Genomic DNA, 22,345 nt, shown 5'->3' on the forward strand with positions numbered 1-22,345 from the left:
GATCGGCCGCACCGACATAGTTGCCATCTCGATCGGCCGCACCGACATAGTTGCCAGCTCGAGCGGCCTCACTGACATAGTTGTCAGCTCGATCGGCCGCACCGACATAGTTGCCAGCTCGAGCGGCCTCACTGACATAGTTGCCAGCTCGATCGGCCGCACCGACATAGTTGCCAGCTCGATCGGCCGCACCGTCATTGTTGCTATCGTGAGCGGCCGCACCGACTTATTTGCCAGCCCAAAAAATTCGTATTTTCATTAATTTTGTCAAATGGATGATAAATTGGTTTCTAAAGAGATATTACTCTCGTCTAGCAAATGCTCGACGAGTATACTCGACGTATTGCGAATCTTTACGTATCCTCGTACGTCTTTATGTATTTTATGTAAATTTTAAAGAAGCAGAAGGCTGGCAAAGGGCAGCAGAGTCGTAAAGGAAATGGAAAACGCAGAAACGTGACATTACGAAATTAAAAAACTTTCACAATTGGAAAATTGAAAGAGTGGGAATTTCGAAACTGGTGGCAATTCTCGAAACTTTGTTTCGATTTTAGAAAAGAAGCTGCAGGTTTTAAGCAGCGAACGTACGACGATTTCGAAGCTGAAAATTCTTCCGATTTGCTAATTTGAGAATTTCTCAGTCGTTGAATGTTTGAGATTCTGAGAAGTTTATTCTGCAAGGCCGAAATATTCAGGCGGAAATTTCGCGATTTGGAAGCGTAATAGAAATTTGAAAATTGTTGAATCTCAAAATTAATAAATTTTTCTTTCCGCGGGCTTCGAAAATTGAAGAATCTAAAATTCGAGAATTCCATTTCTGTGAAACTTTTGGGGTCTCGTGAAATTGAAAACTTGTCAACCCCAAACTCCCAGTGTCGGAATTTTGAAAATTAAAAACTCCAAGATACGAAAAGATATAAAATCAATGGTTTGAAAAATTGGAACATTCAGAAACTTTAAAAAAACAAAAAAAGAATATTCTAAGTTAAAATTAAATATTATAAAATTATAAAATTCCTCATAGATGTTACTTTCAACCATCAATGTGTTAATCAAATGTTTTATCGAACCTGATTTACCTACATTGTAACGAAACGTAATGATCATTCCAAGGAACAAACCACGATTAACGTGCACCGCAAATTAATAGCTTGTCGTCACGAAACATTCGCGTCGACGATCTTCTCGTCTTTTTCTCTTCTTTTCTTTCCTTCCACCGGAAGAATAGCCTTTTCGTTTTGTCCATCCGACACGTAATACCTCGGACCTGGTTCCGGTTCGTACAATTAGGTTGGCAACTAAGTGATTGCGGATTTTGTCATTAAGTGGTATTGACAAAATCCGCAATCACTTAGTTGCCAACCCCAACCTAACCTCAACCTGATCCCAACCTAACCTCAATACTATTTAAACCAATTAGCGCGAAAAAATTATTCTGCAAAACTTTCTCATATTTGATTGCTTCGCGTAATAAAAGATATTTCCCGAGAATTTCTTCATTCAAACTTTAGACAAATTGATATTTTCTTATCCCGTTATTTAATCGGAACTTAATTTAATTTATTCCCCAAGTAAATCTTCCACTCGTCCGAGTTTATTTTCCAATTACCTAGCACTCTTTACCAGGAATGTTCATTAATTAACGTGAAACTTAATTCCATTTTCCTCACAAGGGAAATCTGAGAAATCTGATCCAAGAAATTCCACTCCAACCTCGCTCGAGCCAACAATATTTTGCTTCTGTATGTGGAACGCAACACTGATGTTACGAATCGTTGGTTTTAAAGCTCGAGTATAGTACCCGGACTGAAAAATATTCGGCCAGAATGACAGATTTTAGTGGTTTTTGAGCTCGTCGAGGCGGAAAATCTGGGTCTTCTCTCACGGAAATGAGACGCAACAAATTTCGTTCAACCTGTTGATGTGTCACATCCTCGTTAATTTTGACCACGTGCTTTTTCTACATTTGCTACTCTTAACCTACTCTGTGGTTTATTCTGTGCACATTTGAATCGCGAGTATCGAATTATTATCGAATAATTTTTATTTTCCGACCGTGATCGTGTACAGTTTCCACAGTTGAAACGTTCGTTGGCCAAACCCTCGTTCTCGAGGCCAAATTTTCAAAATCGTTCGTTTCCGTGAAAAATCGTCCTCTTTAGCTTTCCGTGAAAAATGACACGGCTCAAAAATTTTACAATCCCGATACCTTCTTATCTTGGATTAATTTTTATTTTTTAGTTGTTCCTTTCTTACTTTCTTTTTTCATTTCAATGAAAATCAGTAACTGCAACTCCATTTACTTCGAGATAAGTGCGCTGCTACTAGCACAGTGCTACTTAGCAGCCTATCGAGCGCTCAACTTTGTAGTTCTCCTGTCGTTGGAGTCTTATATGCTTTTAGATCAGACGTTTGAGTGCCTGGGATGGCGAATCGGCCCCTATATTCTTCCCTTAACTGGAAATAATCGCGTCTCTTAAAGGCACTCAAGCTTCCTCAAGTATTGCCCTTAAGTGGCTCCCTCTATTTGGACCATAAAAAACTTCCCGACTATCTGCGTACTGCAATTCTCAGTAAAAAAAAAGCACTCCATTATGGAACTTCCAACTTGTTACTTGTAAATTCTCCTTTATAAGGTGAAGCGATCATTTTCTCTACCTTGCGAAGAGTTACCTTATAAAACTTTCTATATTACGTTCCTTTCCGTCTCTTTCTTTATTTCCGCATTTGCCACGTTATTTCACGCATAGGTAACCATTTCGCAAACTTTTTATATTAACCTTTTATATAATATTTTATAATTTCGATGTTATAACGCAGCCGTTTCACGTCCAGTAAAGTAAAGTACCGTTCGCTGAGTAAATAAATATTGATAACCGTTAATCAGGCATTTATTATATCCTAACCTTAAATCTGTGCGCAGTCGATATTTTAACGCGCAAAGTATTTATTTTGCGCGGCCGGTAATTCAGTATCTTTCAGGGGAACCACAGCCAGTCGTTAGCGATCTACGAATTGCTTTTATCGCTTTTCTTCCAGTTTTGTCACTCTGTCGAGGTGATGAATTAAAATTCCTCTAATGATTGAAGGGCTGAGGTTAAAAAGGTAGCGATTTAAGGGAAAAGCTTGGAATTTTATGTTTCCAGAGTATCTATTAGGTTGGCAACTAAGTGATTGAGGGATTTTGTCAATACCACCTAACGACAAAATCCGCAATCACTTAATTGCCAACCCAATAGAACAACATAGAACTGAACAATCGTCTCGTTAAATTTCACGTATTTACAAAATTTCTATTGTTTCACCAATTTTCCGATTCAGTGGGTTACTTGCAAGGCTGGATGACAGAAAATTTGCCTAATCCGTGAATCATTCGCTAGGAAGCCAGATATTTTTCCAAATGTCGTTACCTCCTTTTCAAGTCCGTGACTCGAGCATTTCATGCAGTCGATGATTCAGAAATTTCCGAATAAACGACCAAATAATCATCTAGGATATGTAGTGACGAAACAACGAAGGAATTTATTCCGGAATCGGCAATTCCATTTACGCGGCTTTTCGTGTTCGTCGATCGGACGAAAAATTCGTGGAATTTCGATACATTCGAAAACGATTAACCAGGCCGAAATTTACATCTTGATGTCTGGGGCTCGCTAATTGAACAACAGGCCGGATTTGTGTTGTGCCGAAGCCTCGAGGCTGCCAAATCATCGAGCTGCCGTTTGCGATCGCGCCGGCAACAGAGAGCCGTGGAAATTAATTTCTAATTAACATTGATTGAACGTGTGACACGCAGGCGTGTGTTCGTACATTCAGACAGAGTATGAAACGGCCAACGATTGGACTGGAAAACTTTTCAAGCATCGAACAATATATTTCGCACCGTACGCATATTATGGAAAATGTAGGAAAATTAGTATAGGAATGGGAAATTGCTTTTCTACGATTGATGACGTACAATTTAGGAAACGTACGGAGCTTAGAGTTTTCCGGGCTTTCGGAATAACTGAGATTTTCCAATCTGTGTATCTTCAAAATCGCCAGATTTTGTATTCTTTTAATTTTGAAAAGCTTCGGCCTAGGAAACATCGCGATTTTCCGAGTCTTTAAATTTGAAAATTCTCCCGCGAGCTGGAAAATCGTCGACTCTCCGGGTCTCGAAATGTCGCATTTTCAAACCACCGATTTCCTCTCAGACTTCTAAAAAACTTGTCCGTACGCGATGTGAAACTTTCGAATTACGAAATTTTAGAAAATTCGAAACTTCTAAAGTCGTCGAATCTCAAGTTTCGCATTCTCGAATTTTCTTTCTAATTCAGAAATTACAGAGTGCAGAAAATTTGCCACTGTTCGAAGTTTCGATTCACTGAATTTTCAAATTCGAAATCGAAAATTTCCTACCATTAAACCACTGAACCGTTAACAGGGAAATTCGTTCGAGGAAATCGTGGACTTTGCTCGAAGGTATTCCTGTTCCTCCAGAATGAGATTAAAATCCTGTTTTTCACGAAGAGCTTTTTATTTCCATCCAGCATCCCTCTGTGAACCACGAATATGCCACACTTAGAGAGAACGAGTAGAAAGAAGATCGTGAAGGCAATTAAAATACCTTCCAACACTGTGTTCTCGTTTTAATGAACGACGCCCCACGAATTGCAACTAATCTGCCTGGGCGCTTTCCTGACAAATGGCTACTGTAACCTTGTGAACAACCGTATTACAAATTCGTCTGGCCACGTGGGATGGGAAAAACCCAATATTGTAGTTAGCCAGATGTATCTTCTCTCGAAAGCTATAGGTGGATTTTCTAAAGCTCTAATTTTCCATCTTTCTTGTTACGTGGATTTTTAAGGATGGAGCTGATTCAGACACAGGATTTATCTTTTATTGAATTTCCCAAGTATGAAGTTTAAATTATCACAATCTTCTGCAATAGTAATTACACCTGTTATCGATGGGTTGTTTTATTTCTTTTCAAATTGTTCAGCTTCGAACAGGTAATCCCCTTTAAAACTGTGATAAGCTTGAATTTTATTTAAATAGCGGGATTTAGTTGTTGTAAACGAACATTAAATTCATTAGTAATAACGAACACATTAATTATTGTTGATTGACTATTAGAATATTTTGATACTGCTAAGTAATTAACGTAAATAATGTTTATATTGTTACATTCAGGGATTTGCACAATTTATAATTTAGAGATATTCGACAAATTCATAATTACCAGATTCATAAACTTCGTTTTGTGGTATATTATTAATATACATGTATTTGGTATGTTTTCTCGATTTGTGGAAAATTTGAATGTTTTTCTTGTTTCTTGGATTACTCTGATAATTATGATGAATAACCCTCTAATACATTTTTTCACTACCTTAACATTTTTGTTTTCCATTATTTTTTCTTTTCATGCATATGAGAGCTTTTTTATTTTGACTTTTATTTTTATTTTAAGACGTACACGCGCATCGTGCAATGGGAAAAGTATTTTTTGACGTTGAAAAAAAACCAGATGGGTGCGTTGGGATTAGAACACGAGCCGTTTGGATGGTAATCGGAGACATTACTCGCATCCCCGTATTTCCTCATGTTTCTGCGTGTTCTATTCCAAGTTTATACCACGTATCGATTTATGATTCAACGTTGAACGTCTCAAATTTCTTTTAACGTAAAAAAAAAAAAAAAAAAATAGAAATACATATCCAATTTTATTTTGTAAATTATTATTACAATTTCTTGACAGAAATGAGTAATTTTCTTTTACAGTCGATTAGTTTTCGACGGATGGAACGATGGAAGGTTTAGATGAAACACAGTTACAAAACGCGCTGCAACTACGACTAAACTCGTAACTGCCGTTGTCAAAATTTGATCAGTCGCGTATTTGCGACAAAATGGTCCGGAACATTTCCAAGAACTCGTTGAAAACGGTTTCCATGCCGGGGATGGTTTGTTTGACGCACCACTTCGCCGTCGTCGGGCAAATCAGGATTATGGCGATGACAGTGATCATGAGGGGCGCGAGGAACACCCAGATAAGCTACAGATAAAGGACTTTTATAATTCCCAATGAAATACAGTATCGTCAAAAATGATCAAATTTTATGAACACTCTTTACAGAAGCATTCGAACCAAGGACCATAATAGTTATAGTCGAGATGAGTAAAGTTGCTGTGTAAGAAGTAGTAGGTTGGTTTAATTGATTTTTTTTTTTTACGAATAACTATTATAGTTTTTTTTCTAATAAATAAATAATCATCGTTCGTGGCAAAATTCTTTTTTGGTCACCAATAACCATTATCTAGAAGGGGTGGAGGGAGGAAGAATGAAAATAAAAGTGGAAAGAAAATAAACAAAAATGAAATGTTTCATAAATAATAAAAAAAAATGTATCATATGCAATGCTTATGGACAATGAAGAACATTCTGATGGTCACTAATGGTAATTCGTAACTAGAGTATTTAAAAATTAATATTTTTCAATTTTTTCTTTAGCAATGACTTTCGTCACCAAGATTTTAGACATAACCGTTATTTTTGATCCCTGACTCGAAAACACTTGTAGAATATATCGTGTGTTTTATAGGAAACATTTTGAGATTTTATTGCCACTAAAACGAAACTCTTTTGAATAATCGATATTCGATAATAAAAGTGAGATTTGGGAAAACTTGGGATCAAATCTTGCGAGACTACATGGTTAATTGAATATTTTCACATTTATGTAAAACACGCTGTCGTTCGGCAGGATTACCACCTAATGGCAAAGCCCGCAATCACTTAGTTGCCAAGCCAATACTTGAAAGAAAATCTCGTGCAATCAAATTCTGATGCAGAATAAAAAATTGTTCTGAATTACTGTTCGAGTAAACGATGACGTTGACATATTTAACGAACGAATGCAAATGTTAAACCGAGTATGTTGTAAATGCGACGATGCGTGAAAGAGCAAACGACGAATGGAAAAATACCACGGATTAATTAACGGTACGAAACAGATTTTCATTTGTTCTGCTTTAATCAGCCGTGTAATTGGAACGTTCGTTGAATAAATGAAAATAAACGAGAAAGTAAGTGAAAATAAAAATGGGCAGAAATTTGGCAGATATTAGGTTGGCAACTAAGTGATTGCGGACTTTGTCATTACCACCTAATGACACAATCCGCAATCACTTAGTTTCCAAGCCAATATATCCCAGGAAAATCGCGAGTAAATATTTGTAAATTGTAAAAGATGTATGAAATTGTGAAAAAGGATAGAACTTACGTAAGAAATCCAAGACACTATCAGCCAACCCAGCAACACTGTACCAGCTGTATTCAAATATGGCGCGTACTCCGGTCGTACAACATATTTTAAGCCGGGGAATTTCGCGCTCAAATCTGTCAGGATAACTTCGAGCTGCGTGAAAAATTGATAGATAATAAATCTGGAAATTTTCCTACGCTCTAATTATTCGCGTTAACGAGGTTACCCGTACGCATTGTTATAATACGATTAGTATGATTTATGAGTATGTTAGCCAGCGAGTACAAATTTTCCAAAGTACGTAAAATACAAACAGATTTACAGTGTCGATCGAGAGTGTCGTAAAATTGAAAAATTGCAAAAAGAAATTGCACGAAGGAGAAGACAGAGAACGTCTAATGAAAAGCAAAATCAAAAATTGATGGTTCTATTCGATTCTTAAGAAGCAGGATCGAAAAATATTGTAAAATACCATCAAACAAGCGTCTAAATAATTATATTAAATAATATCTATAAATAAATAATTGCAAACGCAAATAATTCCTATAATCAGATATTTTGTTGGTGATATTTTGTCATTTTTCACCTTTGCGATAATTAGATAATTATTATTTGCCCATTCGTGTTAATATTCGATCGTGAAACAACTTGCTTTCTCTTGGCTAATAGCACGAATGTAACGTATAATACGAGTATTTATAATGCTGCAGTTGAATATATTAATTTAATTTTTTACACTCAGTAGTCAATGTATATGTGTATATATTATTTATATAATAAATAAACATTTCCTGAAGCAACATGTTTCATATTTAATAGTTTCTTTTTCACTTTTTATGTATTCGAAAACAACTTACGTAAAACTCCAATGTATTTAAATGCATACAGACGTACAATCGACTAGTCAGATATATTTTTCTAACATTTAATAAAATAAAATATAATAAAATAAAATATAATAAAATAATTGTCTACAGACAAATGTTAGAAACTGTCACACGGTTTCCACGATATTCGTCATTAATATTTACTTACGTTCATATTTGTGTATCTCTATTACGAGATTACGAACGCTGAAAATTTACCATAATTCATAAACGAATATTTTCATGCTTTTTTCATCTCGCGTTACATTGCTCACTGTCCGTCGACTCAACTAACCTACGTGAATTTCATCATAATTGACAATCGTTCGATCTCTTTGAATATCGTAAACTTCAATTGAAACGATAATAATAATAAATCTCGAAATATCGAAAGAACTTTTAATGAAATTTTTATTAAATAGAAATAAAATGAAATTGTTTAGAAATTTCTTGGAAAATAATTTTGCCGAATTAACTAGGGGAAAAAATGTCCTTTATGATGTCGAGATTGAAAATTCACGTGATAAAGGAGCATGTTCTTCGATTTCAATATCCTTAGAGGATTTTAACGAAATTCTATGAAAATCTTGTTGCAATGTAGTAAATAATTTTTTAGAGTAACTATTTCCTTTACTCTAAGAATGTTACAATGGAAAAATACTCTGCTGCAATTTCGTTCATTTTCCAAGATCAAAGGGAAAGTTTCTTCGCCCTAAGTTAATATTCTGAGGTACGTTATTTCATGTTCATAACATACTGCTCCTAATTTACTTTGAACACAGCATGGTTCCCATATTTTAAAGCCATCTTCTTCTCTTTGTTGCCAGGCGAAATGAATTTCTCTGCGCGACCTGAACTCGCAGGATGACCTAATGAAAAAGAGAACGCATTTGACAGGAAATGAAAAAAAGGGGGAGGGGACAAAAAAAAAGTAAAATATGGGAAAAGAAACTGACAGAGTCCACGATGAAAATATCTTTTATGCAAAAATGTTCGCGCCTTTTTTCCTCGGCTTCCAGTTTCATTTTAAATCTTCTGGAAAACCGGGGACGAGCATCGGAAAAATAAAACTGTTGAAAATTTTCACATTGTTAAGACGTTTCAAAAAATATCTTCGAAATTTTATTTCAAAATTATATATTTTTTTTTTCTTTAATTTCAACTCAAATAACAGACAGATAGCGTTTTGTGATGTTACAGAAAGAATTTTTTCGCATGCTTTTTGCTTGGCACATTTTCTTCCAACCTAATTATCTGTGGCTCGTTTGATAGAAAATAAAAGTAGCGAAGATATAGGTGAAAAAATTCTCATTCGCGATGGAAAGCCATTAGTCGAGCGTGCAATAAATCTAATTATCCTGACATCAGAATGATGTATTATAATTCGCGAAACTGTGGACCGATCATAAATTAAGCCACTAATTATCGCGAAATCTGAATTCATCCAAAATTCCCTGATTTTCCATGAATATTGAAAATAACGACAAAATATTTGATGCGAAAGTTCTACCAATTTTTCTATAATCAAAATAATAAAATACTAATATTCTTTCTATCTTTCTTGTTTTTCTTTTTCTTTTTTTGCATTTCTAATATTATTCATTAAAGGCTGAGAAGAATTTTTATAGAAGAATTAGATGAGAAATAGGATTTTCCAAACTGCAACGGTGAATTCTTAGAATTAGAATTTTTTTGCAATTCTAATTAAAGTTCTTGGAAATTAGCATTGTTTAATTCCATTCTTCTTACATGTAGAATACATGTTAACGAGATCCCTTGGAAATTAGACGAAAAGAGAAGAAAATGAAGAAAAATGATCAAATTAATGCGATAATTTTTCAAATTTACAATGACGATACACTAAAAAATATACTTTATTGAAAATTTAATTTAATAAATATTGCTCTAATATTTCTTTTTCATAACTGAATATTTAGCTTTTTATATAAGTTTCCATGTTTATAAATAAATTGCAAACATATATTGAAGTATTATATCCATACAATATTTCTTACACCAAATAATGTTTTTTTATATTTATTTATCTGACATTATTATACATGCATTTTTTGCTGTAAATAAGATTTTTATATACTTCTATTTCTACTTAACAAATAAATATTATTACAAGAAATGTTAATACTTTTATGCAGTTATTGACATACAACCAACCAATCTTTTGATGTTTGAAATCTACTATAATGAACTTAAATTCAAATGTAAATGTAATGTTGAAATGCGTGAAATGTAATATATATGAAGTGTAGTGTTGTTGTCCGCGATACTTGTAGATGCTGAGCTGTAGATGTATGTCGGCTGATGGGGTACTGCTATTTTCCTTCTAATTTAGATGCGTGGAAGAAAAATCGGACTACGGGTGACCGGGATTCGAACCCGGGTCCCGAATGTTCGTAACCTAAGGCGCTAACCACTGCGCTGCCGTCGTCCGGTAGAAATTAGCGTCGAGTGGTGGTATTTGTTGTCGAGTGCCGCCATATATATGAATCTTCGATTATAAATATTTATTTGTATTGCAACCAGAATTTTTTCGTATACGTAATCAAATCTTCTGCAAAATAAAAATGAGAAAAGGAAGGGGAAATAGTCGATGTAATATGGAAGTTTCTACTAAAGTGAGTATTTTGCTTCGAATGAAATTTTGCAGTTTTGTTATGAAGATATTTCGCGACTTGGGAAAAACACGAAAAAAAAACGATATTTTGCATTAAATAGTATTTTTGTCACACCGTTACCGTGATCTTTCTCGAATTAGGAAAAGGACAAAGAGAAAACAAAATTCCTAATAAAAGGAATATTTTGCACAAAATACAATTTTCTTGTATTTTTAACCGGATCTTCCAGAAACTATGAAGTGGAAGGAAAACAAAAGTAAAGGGAAGGAGAAAAAAAATGATCGAAGATGTCGAAAAGCAAGTGTAACAATATCCAATTGTGATCGATTATCGCGTGAAACGTATCATCCAACGGTGTAAAGTCGAGTAGACGATGACGTGTTTTTAATTGGAATTTCGTGAGAAAAATGAATTATCGACGGATGACGAGATTTTAAAGACATTTATACGATTACTTCAATTACAGAGAGAATCCGTGATATCAAAGGGACGCTCAATTTTAAAGGCGTAACGTTTGATTCCCTTTGAGAAATTTGTGAGAAAATTGTCCGCGCTTAATTCCCATTGAACGATTTATCACGATTTGTGCAATTTACTTTGGATTTGATTTAGGCATGCGTGAAAATCGGAAAACGGAGGAAAATTTAATTTCACAGGTTTAACGAGAATCGGAAACCAGAGTGTCAAAAGTACTTTAAAAAGCAACCATTGGACAACGTGATATTATAATCTGGAAACCAGACTCGAACAAAATAAATGAACAAGTTTATCGGTGGCAGGAAAAATGTTGGGAATTTGGATTTTCCCAGAATTCAGTCTTATGAATAAAATCTTATAAAACGTTATCGATACGAAAATTGATCTGCTGTCAGATCAGTATCTAGTCTTATAATTTGCAATTAATACCCTAACCTAACCTAAAATTCTAACTTAACCTAAAAAACACTGCTATAACCTGAAAACAAAATGTTTTCCAACAGTGAAAGATCGAAGTTTGTTAGAATATCGGTCGAATTTTATTAAAACATTAATAAAAAAATTTCTTTTGAAGAAGATAAGAGATCAAGTTCTATGAAAAATATAAATAAAATTATGTTCTATTTAATATTGATAAAAATTTCTTACAAAAAGGTAAAAACCAAATTCACTTGCAAACCGAATAACAACACAATTCTTTTAATTCGTCGAAAAGACATGTATATATTTCAAAACAGACTGACGATTTTCATTAAACACCATGGTCGTTATTCACTTCAGAGATTTATTCTCCCATGGACTCTTCAAGCGTTTCGTTTGCTTCCTTGTCGCTGGTCTATCCAATTTCTTCGGAAGCAGATTTTTAAGTTTCACGATCATCATCAGCCTCTTCGATTTCTCGGTCCTCGTCAACCTTCTCGACTTCCACCTCGTTGGGACTGTGAACTTCTATCTCTTGCTCGTCCTGCTCCTCGTCATCCTGACCGACGCTAGCCACTTCTGACATTTGTACGGCCCTGTAGTTATCACCCTCGCGAGGGAACGTTTCTTCCATCAAGCCTGACACCACGTTTCTGTTGTAAAGCACTTCCGGTTGACGTATACCTATCTCTAATTCTAAGACAGGTGCGCGTCCACGATCCATGCGCATCTTATGGTAAGCGTTGGATGTCAGCTTTTTACTCTTCCTCAGCCCAAACTGCGGACAGCCAGGCATTTAACATTAACTGGCCACGAGCTCTCCGGCCCTGCCACTTATTTTCCATTTATCGACGTATTTTAAATATTTCGTTTGATCCACACAGCGGTACAGTAACCACGAGCCTTTGTCCGATAGTCGGACAAAAGGATGTTTCGAACAAAGGTTTTCAGCTGTCGGACGACTACGAATTGAAACATTATGAATATCAAAGAAACTTTTATTTCGATGGAAAAATTAAAGTCGCTGTATTTTTTTTTCAATTATACGATACGACATTTTTTATATGCCAGATAGGTTATGTTTTTTAATTCTTCATAAAAAAAGTGTTAAGGTACTTGGATCGAAGTATGATTAGTTTGAAAGATATTTGAACTTTAATATCGCGAAACTTATCGCATAAAAAATAAGAGAAGATAGTGCGGTGCTGTTTCGGTTTAACGTTTTCCCCCTCCTTCAAGCGATAGGTTTCACGACATTAAAGTTCAAATATCGTTTAAATTAATCATTCTTCGACTCGAGTATTTTCATACTTTTTTCCTAGAGGATTAAGAAATGCATCGGATGGTGTGTTAAAAGATGCAGTGTTCTGTTTAGAAAAATACGTATGACCTTGACTTTTCGTGCAAGTGAAACCTTCTTTGAATTTCTTAACGTTGTAGTCGATCGGAAACTGATTAACTTTTGCTCGAGATATCTTTCTATCCGACTATCGGAAATGCCTGAAAAATCGTAGGAACTGAATTTTGAACTACCCTGTATAATGACTTACGAAAGTATTTCAGCACTTACTATAGGGAACTTTTACGTATACAGTGGGGAACAAGAGAAAGTTTAAAATTGGTAACTATGAATTTTAGTAACTTTTGTATCAAATATTGTTTACTGTTGTTTGGTCATCTACTCCGTGTTGTACACAAATTGTGTAAAATTATAATGTCGTTTTATATTTCTTATTCTATTCTACAAAATTCTTTTTGTTCGCCACTGTATATTATTGGGTTGGCAAATATACGTGTTGTGTAAAACATTTTGGAATTTCGTTAACACTATAACCAAATACATAAATGATTCTTGATTTCGAATTAATTATTACTAATTATTGTTAATTTCGAAAATATTTGGTTATTCTGTCACAGAATAAAGAGAATATGAGGATCCACAGTAGGAAGGTTTCTTCCGTTCTTTGCAAGATAATGACAATAGGCACTAAAGACTAGGGAATTTGCAAAAGTAATATAACTTAGAATCCTACAAATTCACCAGATATCTTCATTCTATACGATAAAACGAATTGAAACAGGAGAAACAATGGAAAAGAAGTAAGAGAATTTACAAGTTTACCAACCAATATTTGCACCTTGTGTAATAGAATAAAAAGAGAAACAGATGAGAGGATCTGAATATTTCAAGAACAGAATATTTCATTGCACGCATCGAAACAAAAGGAAAAGCGATAAAAGAGTCTATAAATCTAAAAAGCAATATTTTCATCTCTTAGAAAGCAATGAAAATAGACGAAGAACGAGAGATAAGAAATAAAAGAATTTATAAACTTGTGCAAGAATATTTCCAACTTTTATAAAAGAACTAATCGAAACAAGGAAAAAAAAGAGGGCAAGAAATAGAACAATGCACGAGTTTGTTTCTTACGATTCGTTTGATTATGATTTGTCAGTTTGGTGACAATGTAGAAAATCTGTATATACCTAGTTGAATCTGGCAAAAAAATATATGATGATTCGTCGGTATAAGAAATTATTAACGGCTGAAAATTCCGGGAGGAGAGCATGAAATGGATGATCTAATTTCCGCGAATAATCCGCACGACGAGGTCCTACGACGACGGTGGTATTACGAAATCGTGTAATAACCTAATATTTTAGCTGGTTTCACACAGTCCTGCAGACAGTTTTCCATTTTCTCTAACGTTGGCAAACTGCACACGACAAACCCTCGTCGACGAATATTCAACGCGACAAACTAATTAATCCGAACGACATTAACGATCCTCTTATCTTACTTTAACGTGATTCTCTTCTGTTTTCCACCACATTCGACCATCACATTCCAAGTTTAAAATCATCTGAAATCTGTTCAATGTAATTAACGATAGACTTAAGTGTTATGTCTATGAAATCTAGGAATTATTACTATACTTTAGTCTAGGGATTTTTTTATACATCAAATCAGATTAAAAAGGAAATCTTTAAATCCAGTCCAATGAGACTAAACCTTTTAAGAACCTTTTCTCTGTGGCAATACTAAATTGAGAGTTTCTATAGATCTTGTAAAAAATTAAATTAATTAATTTAGTTAGAAATTTAGTACGTATCTTAAAAAACGATCAAGAACACTGGCGTTAAATTCACTAGAATATCACAACATAATTCCCTAGATCATTCCACTAATTCTATTATAGATGGACTAAATCCTAACAAGCTTCCTAACAAGTTTCCCAACAAGTTCTCCAAATATTGAAACACAGGATTAGTAAAATAGAAACGAATTTCTCTTCAGTTTTATGTGCTGCTTACTTCTAAAGTTTGATAATATACTTCACAAACAATCGTGTCCCTCGCTTCCTTTATCCAGGCAGATAGATAGATCTGCGCATAGAAACGTGAGCTAACAAATTTTAATAAAGTTCCTTTCGTTAAATTAAAATACAAAATTCCCGTGTACATTGGAAACAAAAAAGTCACTATCCTAACTTCCATCTAAATACAAATTTACTTTGCTCTAAAAAATTTATTTCAAATCAAAAATCTTTCTCCCGATAATTTTCTCTTTTTAAGTATTTAAAATAATTGTCATTTCGGTCTCTGGATTATAGTCTAGTGAAATTGAATGCAAAATTGGGTCGACCTGTCGAATAGCTACCTCCTCACACATTTCGATGCTCTTGAAATATGTTGTCAAGGTCGTCATTCTGAACAACCTTTTCCTACACATATATCGGGTGTTCGGTTTTCAAGTTACAAACACAAGTAATGTTCGTTACCTTCGCATGAATTTTAACAGCGCTCTTTCTAATACCTCTGTGGTGAGGTATTAAAGGAAAAATAATAAAAATTGAATTGCAAATGGAAAGTAGTAGGTGAGGTTAGGTTATTTAAGTGATTGCAGCCCTCGTGAACGGGAACAGTCGCATGGGGGCGGAATTAATGTGCGATTTAAATCCAGTGATGTTAAAAAATAGGGGAAAATACTGACACACACACGCGCGCGCGCAATAGTTCTAACATCTAACGTACAAAATCGTATAAAAAGTAACAAAAACAATATTAGTATAAAATACAGAAATAATACGAATGTGTCTTTTCGTGGATATTTTAGGCGACTCGTTTTTCAGGGAAACGTTTGGTGCAACAATGCCAATACTCGAAATGCCAATTTTCTCGTTTACCATTTTCTATCATATGCGATCATAGCCGGGAAATAAAAAAGAAAACCCCAAATCAAAATGAATACTCGCGATTCAAATGCACACAGCGTAAACCATACGATATGTTTAAGAGTACCAAATCGAGTCCCACGAGGACGTCGCGCATCAACAGGTAAACAAAAATTTGTTGTTTTCCTGAAAAACGTGTCACATTTCCGGCTTCGGCGACCTGCTAAAAAAATGCAATTCTTTCGTGTATAACTCGATAACTATATAAACACTTTATACATGTATAGGAAAGAGCTGTTCAAAATTATGGCCTTGAGCACATATTTCAAGGACACCGAAATCAACGAAGAGTTAGCTGTATACGGCAGGTTCATCCAACGTTGTTACAGTTCCTAATGGTCCAATAATATCAGCCATTGATAAAACAGGTGTCTAAAAGAATTCTATTACCTCGTTTTCATACTCACAATGATTATCTTGCCCGATTGGTGAAGCATAAAAACGGTGAAAGGATTGATCAGGGTGATGGCCAGTTCCACCAATCGCAACACGGCAACGAGGCAGACTAGAACGCCGGTTAATGCCACTAGCCCCACGAACTGGAGCAGACACGTTACCGCCTGAAATATCGGACACCATTTAGCAGAGGCAATGACGGCGAAAAATCTTCCAGAGAAACAGGAAACGCTGGGTCTTTCGAGTTAACGTTTGACGTTTCCGGCATCATTTTTTTTTTTTTTTTTGCTACTAACAAAATTGAAATTGATGACCAAGAAGACAGTAAGCCGATATTAATCGTTAGCTGCTATTGTTGCATTAGAGTATCCCTTTTATCTTATTCAATGTTTTATATTTGACGAAACGGCAATTATAAACGATGATCTTTGTCGTGTGAAGCGTACGATATTGAACGAAAATAAAATATACGTTCTATGTACACCGGCAACCATAATTATCGGGACAGCTTCGTAGTAGCAATGAAATATTTTTCATTATTCTTACTGTTACGCCGGGCGACTCTCTACCTGGACCAGGTCATACACCGCGGGCCGGACGGACACCAGATGCCCGCTCATCCTTACGGCGTACCCTCAATAGCCTTAAGGACCCGTCATAAATCCGAGTAATTCGCTAGCTAAGGTCCTTCAAATCCAACAAATGTCTTTTTCTAAATCACTTTCTAAAGACGATTGTTTACTACGGCTTGACAAGGGAAAGTTGGGTTTTCTCGCGTACGATGCTTCCTAATAACAACTTTCTATCGAGGGCAGCTAAGACCCTTCCTAGTCCACCAACCTTCGTTTAACCAATTAACAACGAAGCCTATTTCCCTCACTCTCTTAGCCAAAATCGTCACCAACAAATCCGATGGCCCCGTGCGCTAGACACGCCCATCGCTAGCTTTCCTACGACACAGCACCTTACCTTACTGCTCCTACGACCTCACGAGAGTCAAGTCAAACGTCTTCTGCAACATCTGGAAGGTCAAGTCAACTACACAGTCTAAATCTAACGCCTAACGGTTAAGTCTAAACACAACGCTAGAGGAGCGTAAGTCACGTAAACTATCTAAGTCGGTTGTATCTAAGTATCGTCGAACATCCATCTCCTCTACCAAGTCTACTATAGTGCTACGTCCACTAATACACTAAATTCAATTATAAGAGACCTGCTCTAGCGTGCATATCTATCTTATCTTCGTGCGATAAGTTGTTATCTATTTATATCTACTCAACAGTGTAATCTAAGTGTTGGAAATATATAACTTATAATTCTGTGAATCACAGTGTTATACTAACTGAATCAGCCCTATTATCTCAACGGAAATCAGGGGATCGATCAATTCGTGGTGTCGATTGCTATAATCGTAACGGGAATTTACGACTCCCGTTGACGTCTCTCCTCGCGATTGCGTCTCCCCGAAACTACACTTACTTTCTAATTGCTTTACTATAGGCCTTATATCTTATTATTAATTATTATTATTACATCTTGTTATTATATAGGCCTTGTAGCTTATGAGCTGAACTATTATGCGAAATAACATTTTTAAAATCTAAAAAAACTGGAGCAGAAAGAAGAAGAGGAATCACTTTCGCTTTTAAAACTTCGATTATCAAGTAAAATCGGTATCAAGCATTTAAAGTTTTCGTCGTTATTGGACGTCGTTATTAGATCGTTAAAAGTTTCGAAGATATCCCATAATCTATATTACGTGCCTGAACCAAAGAGAAACTTAGAAAAAAAAAAGAAGAAAAATGAATCAGTTGGTTTTCGTTTTGAAACTTTCGTTTCAAGTAAAACCGATATTAAAAGTTTTCACTGACATTAAACATCGCTATTAAACATTCAAAGTTTCCCAGATATCGCATAATTGAACGTGCTTTCGAGAAAGCTAATCACATTCATCCCGGAAAATCTTAAGGAAATAACCGGCCAAATTCCTTTTGAAGTCCGTCAATTTTCCTCCATAGTTTCAAATTGTATTAAGTATCGTTGTTAGAGCGCAAATATTTGTACAAATTCATAATTCACTGAATGCAATGGAAGAAATGAAACCGACGCAGAAATTGTTTACCATACTTGGAATATTTTATAGATTTTTGCAATTTGAAATTTCCTTAAAATGTATAAAAATCCACAGTCCAAATAAATATTCCACTTGCGAGGTCTTCTATATTTTCGTATGCTATTTTAAAAATTGTTGAAACTCCTGAAACTTCTCAAAATAACATAAATAATATAGAAATAAATCTGCTGAGAAATGTACGAAGATCTGCAAAAATATTTCTTAATAGTGGTGACATTAAATACCGCTATTGATCATTCGTAACATTTCCCACTTTTCGCGCGAATATAATAAGCGTTGCGTAACTTTTGAGTGCGGGTGTAACTCGTGGCTAGAATTAAAAAATTGTAAAAAGAAACTGCACGAAAGAGAAACTAAAATAAAAATACTGATGTTCTATTAAATTCTTAAAAAGCATCGAAAAATATTGTAAAAGACCAAGAAATACGCGTTTAAATAATTACATTTTATACTATCTATAAATAATTAAAAACACAAATAATTCCTTGAATTTCTAACAAGTTTCAAATCGAACAGATCCTGTTCAGTTTCTATCGAAAAACGTCAGAAATTTGTCATATGAATAATTTTTCACATTTCTAATAATTAGATAACTATTATTTAAATAATGATCAGATTAAAGCAAGAATTTTCGAACAAATATATTCACGAAAATTGATTCAAGATAAGACACCGTATATATGTCGAAGCTTTGCTCGAATCGTCATAACCTCTAAGTGAAAACCTGTCTCCTTGGTCGTACATATTCCAATCCTCATTCGATACGAAAAATCAACACCGGTGTGTGTGTCTATCTGGTAACAGACGATAAAGGGAAAAACGAAGACAGAAGAATTGTCTCACGCAGAGGATCGTCATTTCCGGTGGTACGTGTTTGGCTGGCTGGGAACGCGAGAAGCGAGCGAACTGCTGATTCCTGTCGATTTCATGGATAGAACGTCAATATCCAGCTCATTCCGTAGGTTTGAGCGACGACGAAGCTACATTCTCATCGTCGTCGCTTCCGGTTCGAGCCGCTGCACCAAAGAAAACGATGCGTATCTGAAACTGGAACGAGACTTGCGGAACACGAGACAAGGAATGAGGTGAAATTGTAGAGATTTCAGCGAGATACGTGCATTCGATGGTGGTTCCATCTGGTGATGAAAATGATGGAGAAAGAAGTCGCCAAGTTTAGATGTGAATCGTTATATTTATTGTTTATCGTATGTTATTTATTACTTAGAATTTTATTTATCTACTTGCTTGCTCATTGATTGCGCGGAATAAAAATATATTGCAAATTACTATGGTTGAACGTGGAAATTAAACAACAATAGATCCTCTAAATTATTATTATAATATTAGTGTCACGTCCCAAACTACCAATAGCGCGAGTGAGCGTTTCAATTTGAGACTCAGATAAAATCTAAGAATTTGTATAGAAATCAAATTCGAGCCTCACAACCCCCACGGAATAACCCGTCACATGACGACCCCTCCAAGGTCGTAAGGTAATTATAAATAACCGTAGCGATATAGAAGATAGAGAGATAATTCCTTAGTTCAGAGTAGTTAATTCCTCAGTTGTGTGTGATTAGTTCCTCAGTTCTTGGTGATTAATTCCTTGGTTCTTGGCGATCAGTTCCCCAATTCTTGGCAAGTAATTTCCTTGTTCATAGCGATTAGTTCTCAATTCCTTTAGCTCTCAATTTCTCAGTTCCTTTGTCTTTCAATTCTTTAGTTGCTTAGTTTTTCAGCTCTTAGTTTTTTTGCTCTCAGTTCTTAAGTTCTTTAGTCCTTTAGTTCCTTAGCTTTTAGTTCTTTGTTTCATTAGTTCCCAGTTCTTGTCAGTTTTGTTAATCGACGTGTTTGTATCTGTCAATTTGTAAATTATTGAAAATCAATCAAATTAAAATCTTGTAATTAATAAGAGTGAAAACGCATCGCGAACGATCGCAACTTCGAGTATTCGAAATCTCAACGACAATTCTGTCAATATCCAATTAGAATTAGAATAAACATTTGTTGTAGAGAATATTTGTCTAATAATATAATAGGATTAAGCGAACATTTACTTTCACCAACTTTAATCCTCTCCAGTGCCAGTACTCCTGCGCGTAGCAGGTTAGCCGAAACGTGCAGTTTAATTGCCAAACGCATTAAACATCAGACAGTGCTACCATGTAATCTAAATTGAAAAATTAACGGCAACACAACCAAAACAAACCAAACAAAAACGTAACATTAGACAATCGTACATTCTCTTTGAACAGCATAGAAAAAAGTATTGAAGATGGTAAATTCTTAGATAGAGGAAAAGATTTTTTTTTTATTTATTTATTTAAATTTTACAATTTGTCCAGTAGGACATTTGGTAAAGTATTATAGCGGTATACTAATATATCATGTGGGTGGCTACCCCCAGCGGGGTACCATCATCGTGTTTGTTAGGTTATGTCCTTTGTGAGATCTGGGAGGAAAAGATGGCCAACCAATTGTGATGGTTTAAGGTTAGGTTAGGAAAGTGGGAGAATTCTGAGACATAAAATCCGACATATGAAATATCGAGTATACGTGGCTGAGAAACTTCACAACATAGCGATTCAATGACTCAATACGTATCGTGGTAGTAATAAACGATTATGCCGGAATAACTTTTAATAAATTTCTATTGACATTTACTCGAACAAACGTTCGCTTAACGAATTACCTGAAAAAAAAAGAAACAAATAATGAGATGATTCAGTGATAATAAAATCTGGAAGAAAATTGAAATCTACATTTCACTTTCTTCTGCAAGGTTTTAAAATAGAAAAATATTTGTTCGTTCTTATCCGTTGACGGAACAGGAGAAACGAAAATCCTGGCTGATGTTTCGCTTCTATCCGTAGACTTGGTATCTTCTCGAAACAGGCAATCGAGGTTTTCGAGCCGAACGTAAGTATTTGTGCAGCTAGTCGACAGCAGGAGAAGGAAAACGACAATGACGACGACGACGACGACAGGTTGTTATTGGAACCGCGGGAATAAGATATCTTCCATCGAATAAGAAGAAAGAACACTGCCTGTACGTGCTCTGTACCGAATAGTAGAAAAGTTAACCTCTCTGTAACACCATGTGACTCGAACGTGTTCCCACTATCGATGAAAAGCTTTCGAATCGTCAGCATATTTCTCTAGGTTTTACGTTTCTTTGTGGTCATATGAAAGATTTCTCTCCTAATGATCTTACAACTTAAGATTCTAACCTTACGTCGTTCTATTGCAACCACGTTTCGTACTTTCTTCTATGCGTTTGAATAGGAAATGATATTGCGTACGGAAAAATCAACGCTTAGAAATTAAACGAATATATTACTGTATATGCTTGTAGGAATATACGTTGGATCGTTGGATTTTCATTAGAAATGAAACATTCATAGGTACAAGTAAGGAAGAGTATAATTTCGTAAATTCAGATTTCCTGTAATTATATACTTTTCAATAAATGTTATCAAATTTTAATATCACAAGTTCCAAGACGCTATTGAAAAGAAAAGATTGAACTTCAACTATACGTTTTGCGGTATCTTACTGTCAGATTGTATTATACTGTTAGATCGTCATTGATATTTCAAATTCTACATTAAATTTAGAATTTTATTTAATTTGATTTTAAAAATTAAATTCCAAATTAGATTTACGTAATAAATACCAATCATCGAATCGTCGCATTGGTTTAAAATTCGCCTAAAAGGTTTCCCCAAAATCCATCTAACCCCTCCAAAAATAAAAATTTCCAAATCACGAGAGGTGTCTGTAATTAAAATCCGAAAATTAGAAAAACTGATAAAAATCTTCTTAAAGTACACTCGGTTCCCTCGAAAAGAAAAATGTTAAAATTGCCAAAAGTTTCTGTAATCGGAGGACAAAATGTAAAAGTAGAGGCTTCGATTGTATCGAAACGCAA

The 22,345-nt window shown here is 35.1% G+C and overlaps 1 protein-coding gene across 1 annotated transcript; it reads right to left on the minus strand.

Moving 5' to 3' along the window:
• Positions 1-11,923: 11,923 nt before the first annotated feature.
• On the minus strand, positions 11,924-17,229 carry LOC117161508 (uncharacterized). Its single transcript, XM_076625612.1, has 4 exons — positions 16,850-17,229; positions 16,292-16,444; positions 14,965-15,036; positions 11,924-12,427 (listed from the first exon to the last, which is right to left on the minus strand). Exons 1-4 carry the CDS (start codon positions 16,898-16,900, stop codon positions 12,092-12,094), a joined length of 612 nt encoding a protein of 203 aa, XP_076481727.1. The 5' UTR covers positions 16,901-17,229; the 3' UTR covers positions 11,924-12,091.
• Positions 17,230-22,345: the final 5,116 nt, after the last annotated feature.

The sequence above is a fragment of the Bombus vancouverensis genome, chromosome 16, assembly GCF_051014615.1.
Source record: "Bombus vancouverensis nearcticus chromosome 16, iyBomVanc1_principal, whole genome shotgun sequence".
In the NCBI taxonomy this organism is placed as follows: Eukaryota; Metazoa; Arthropoda; class Insecta; order Hymenoptera; family Apidae; genus Bombus; species Bombus vancouverensis.

Bases quoted from the DNA above. Each gene is read 5' to 3' on its own strand.
- LOC117161508 (XM_076625612.1), bottom strand. From the start codon at position 16,900: ATGAGCGGGCATCTGGTGTCCGTCCGGCCCGCGGTGTATGACCTGGTC. The intron at 16,445-16,849 runs GTAGAGAGTCGC...CCGATATTTCAG, and splicing joins CGGTGTATGACCTGGTCCAG to GCGGTAACGTGTCTGCTCCA. The intron at 15,037-16,291 runs GTGAGTATGAAA...TTCTATGCGCAG, and splicing joins AATCGGGCAAGATAATCATT to ATCTATCTATCTGCCTGGAT.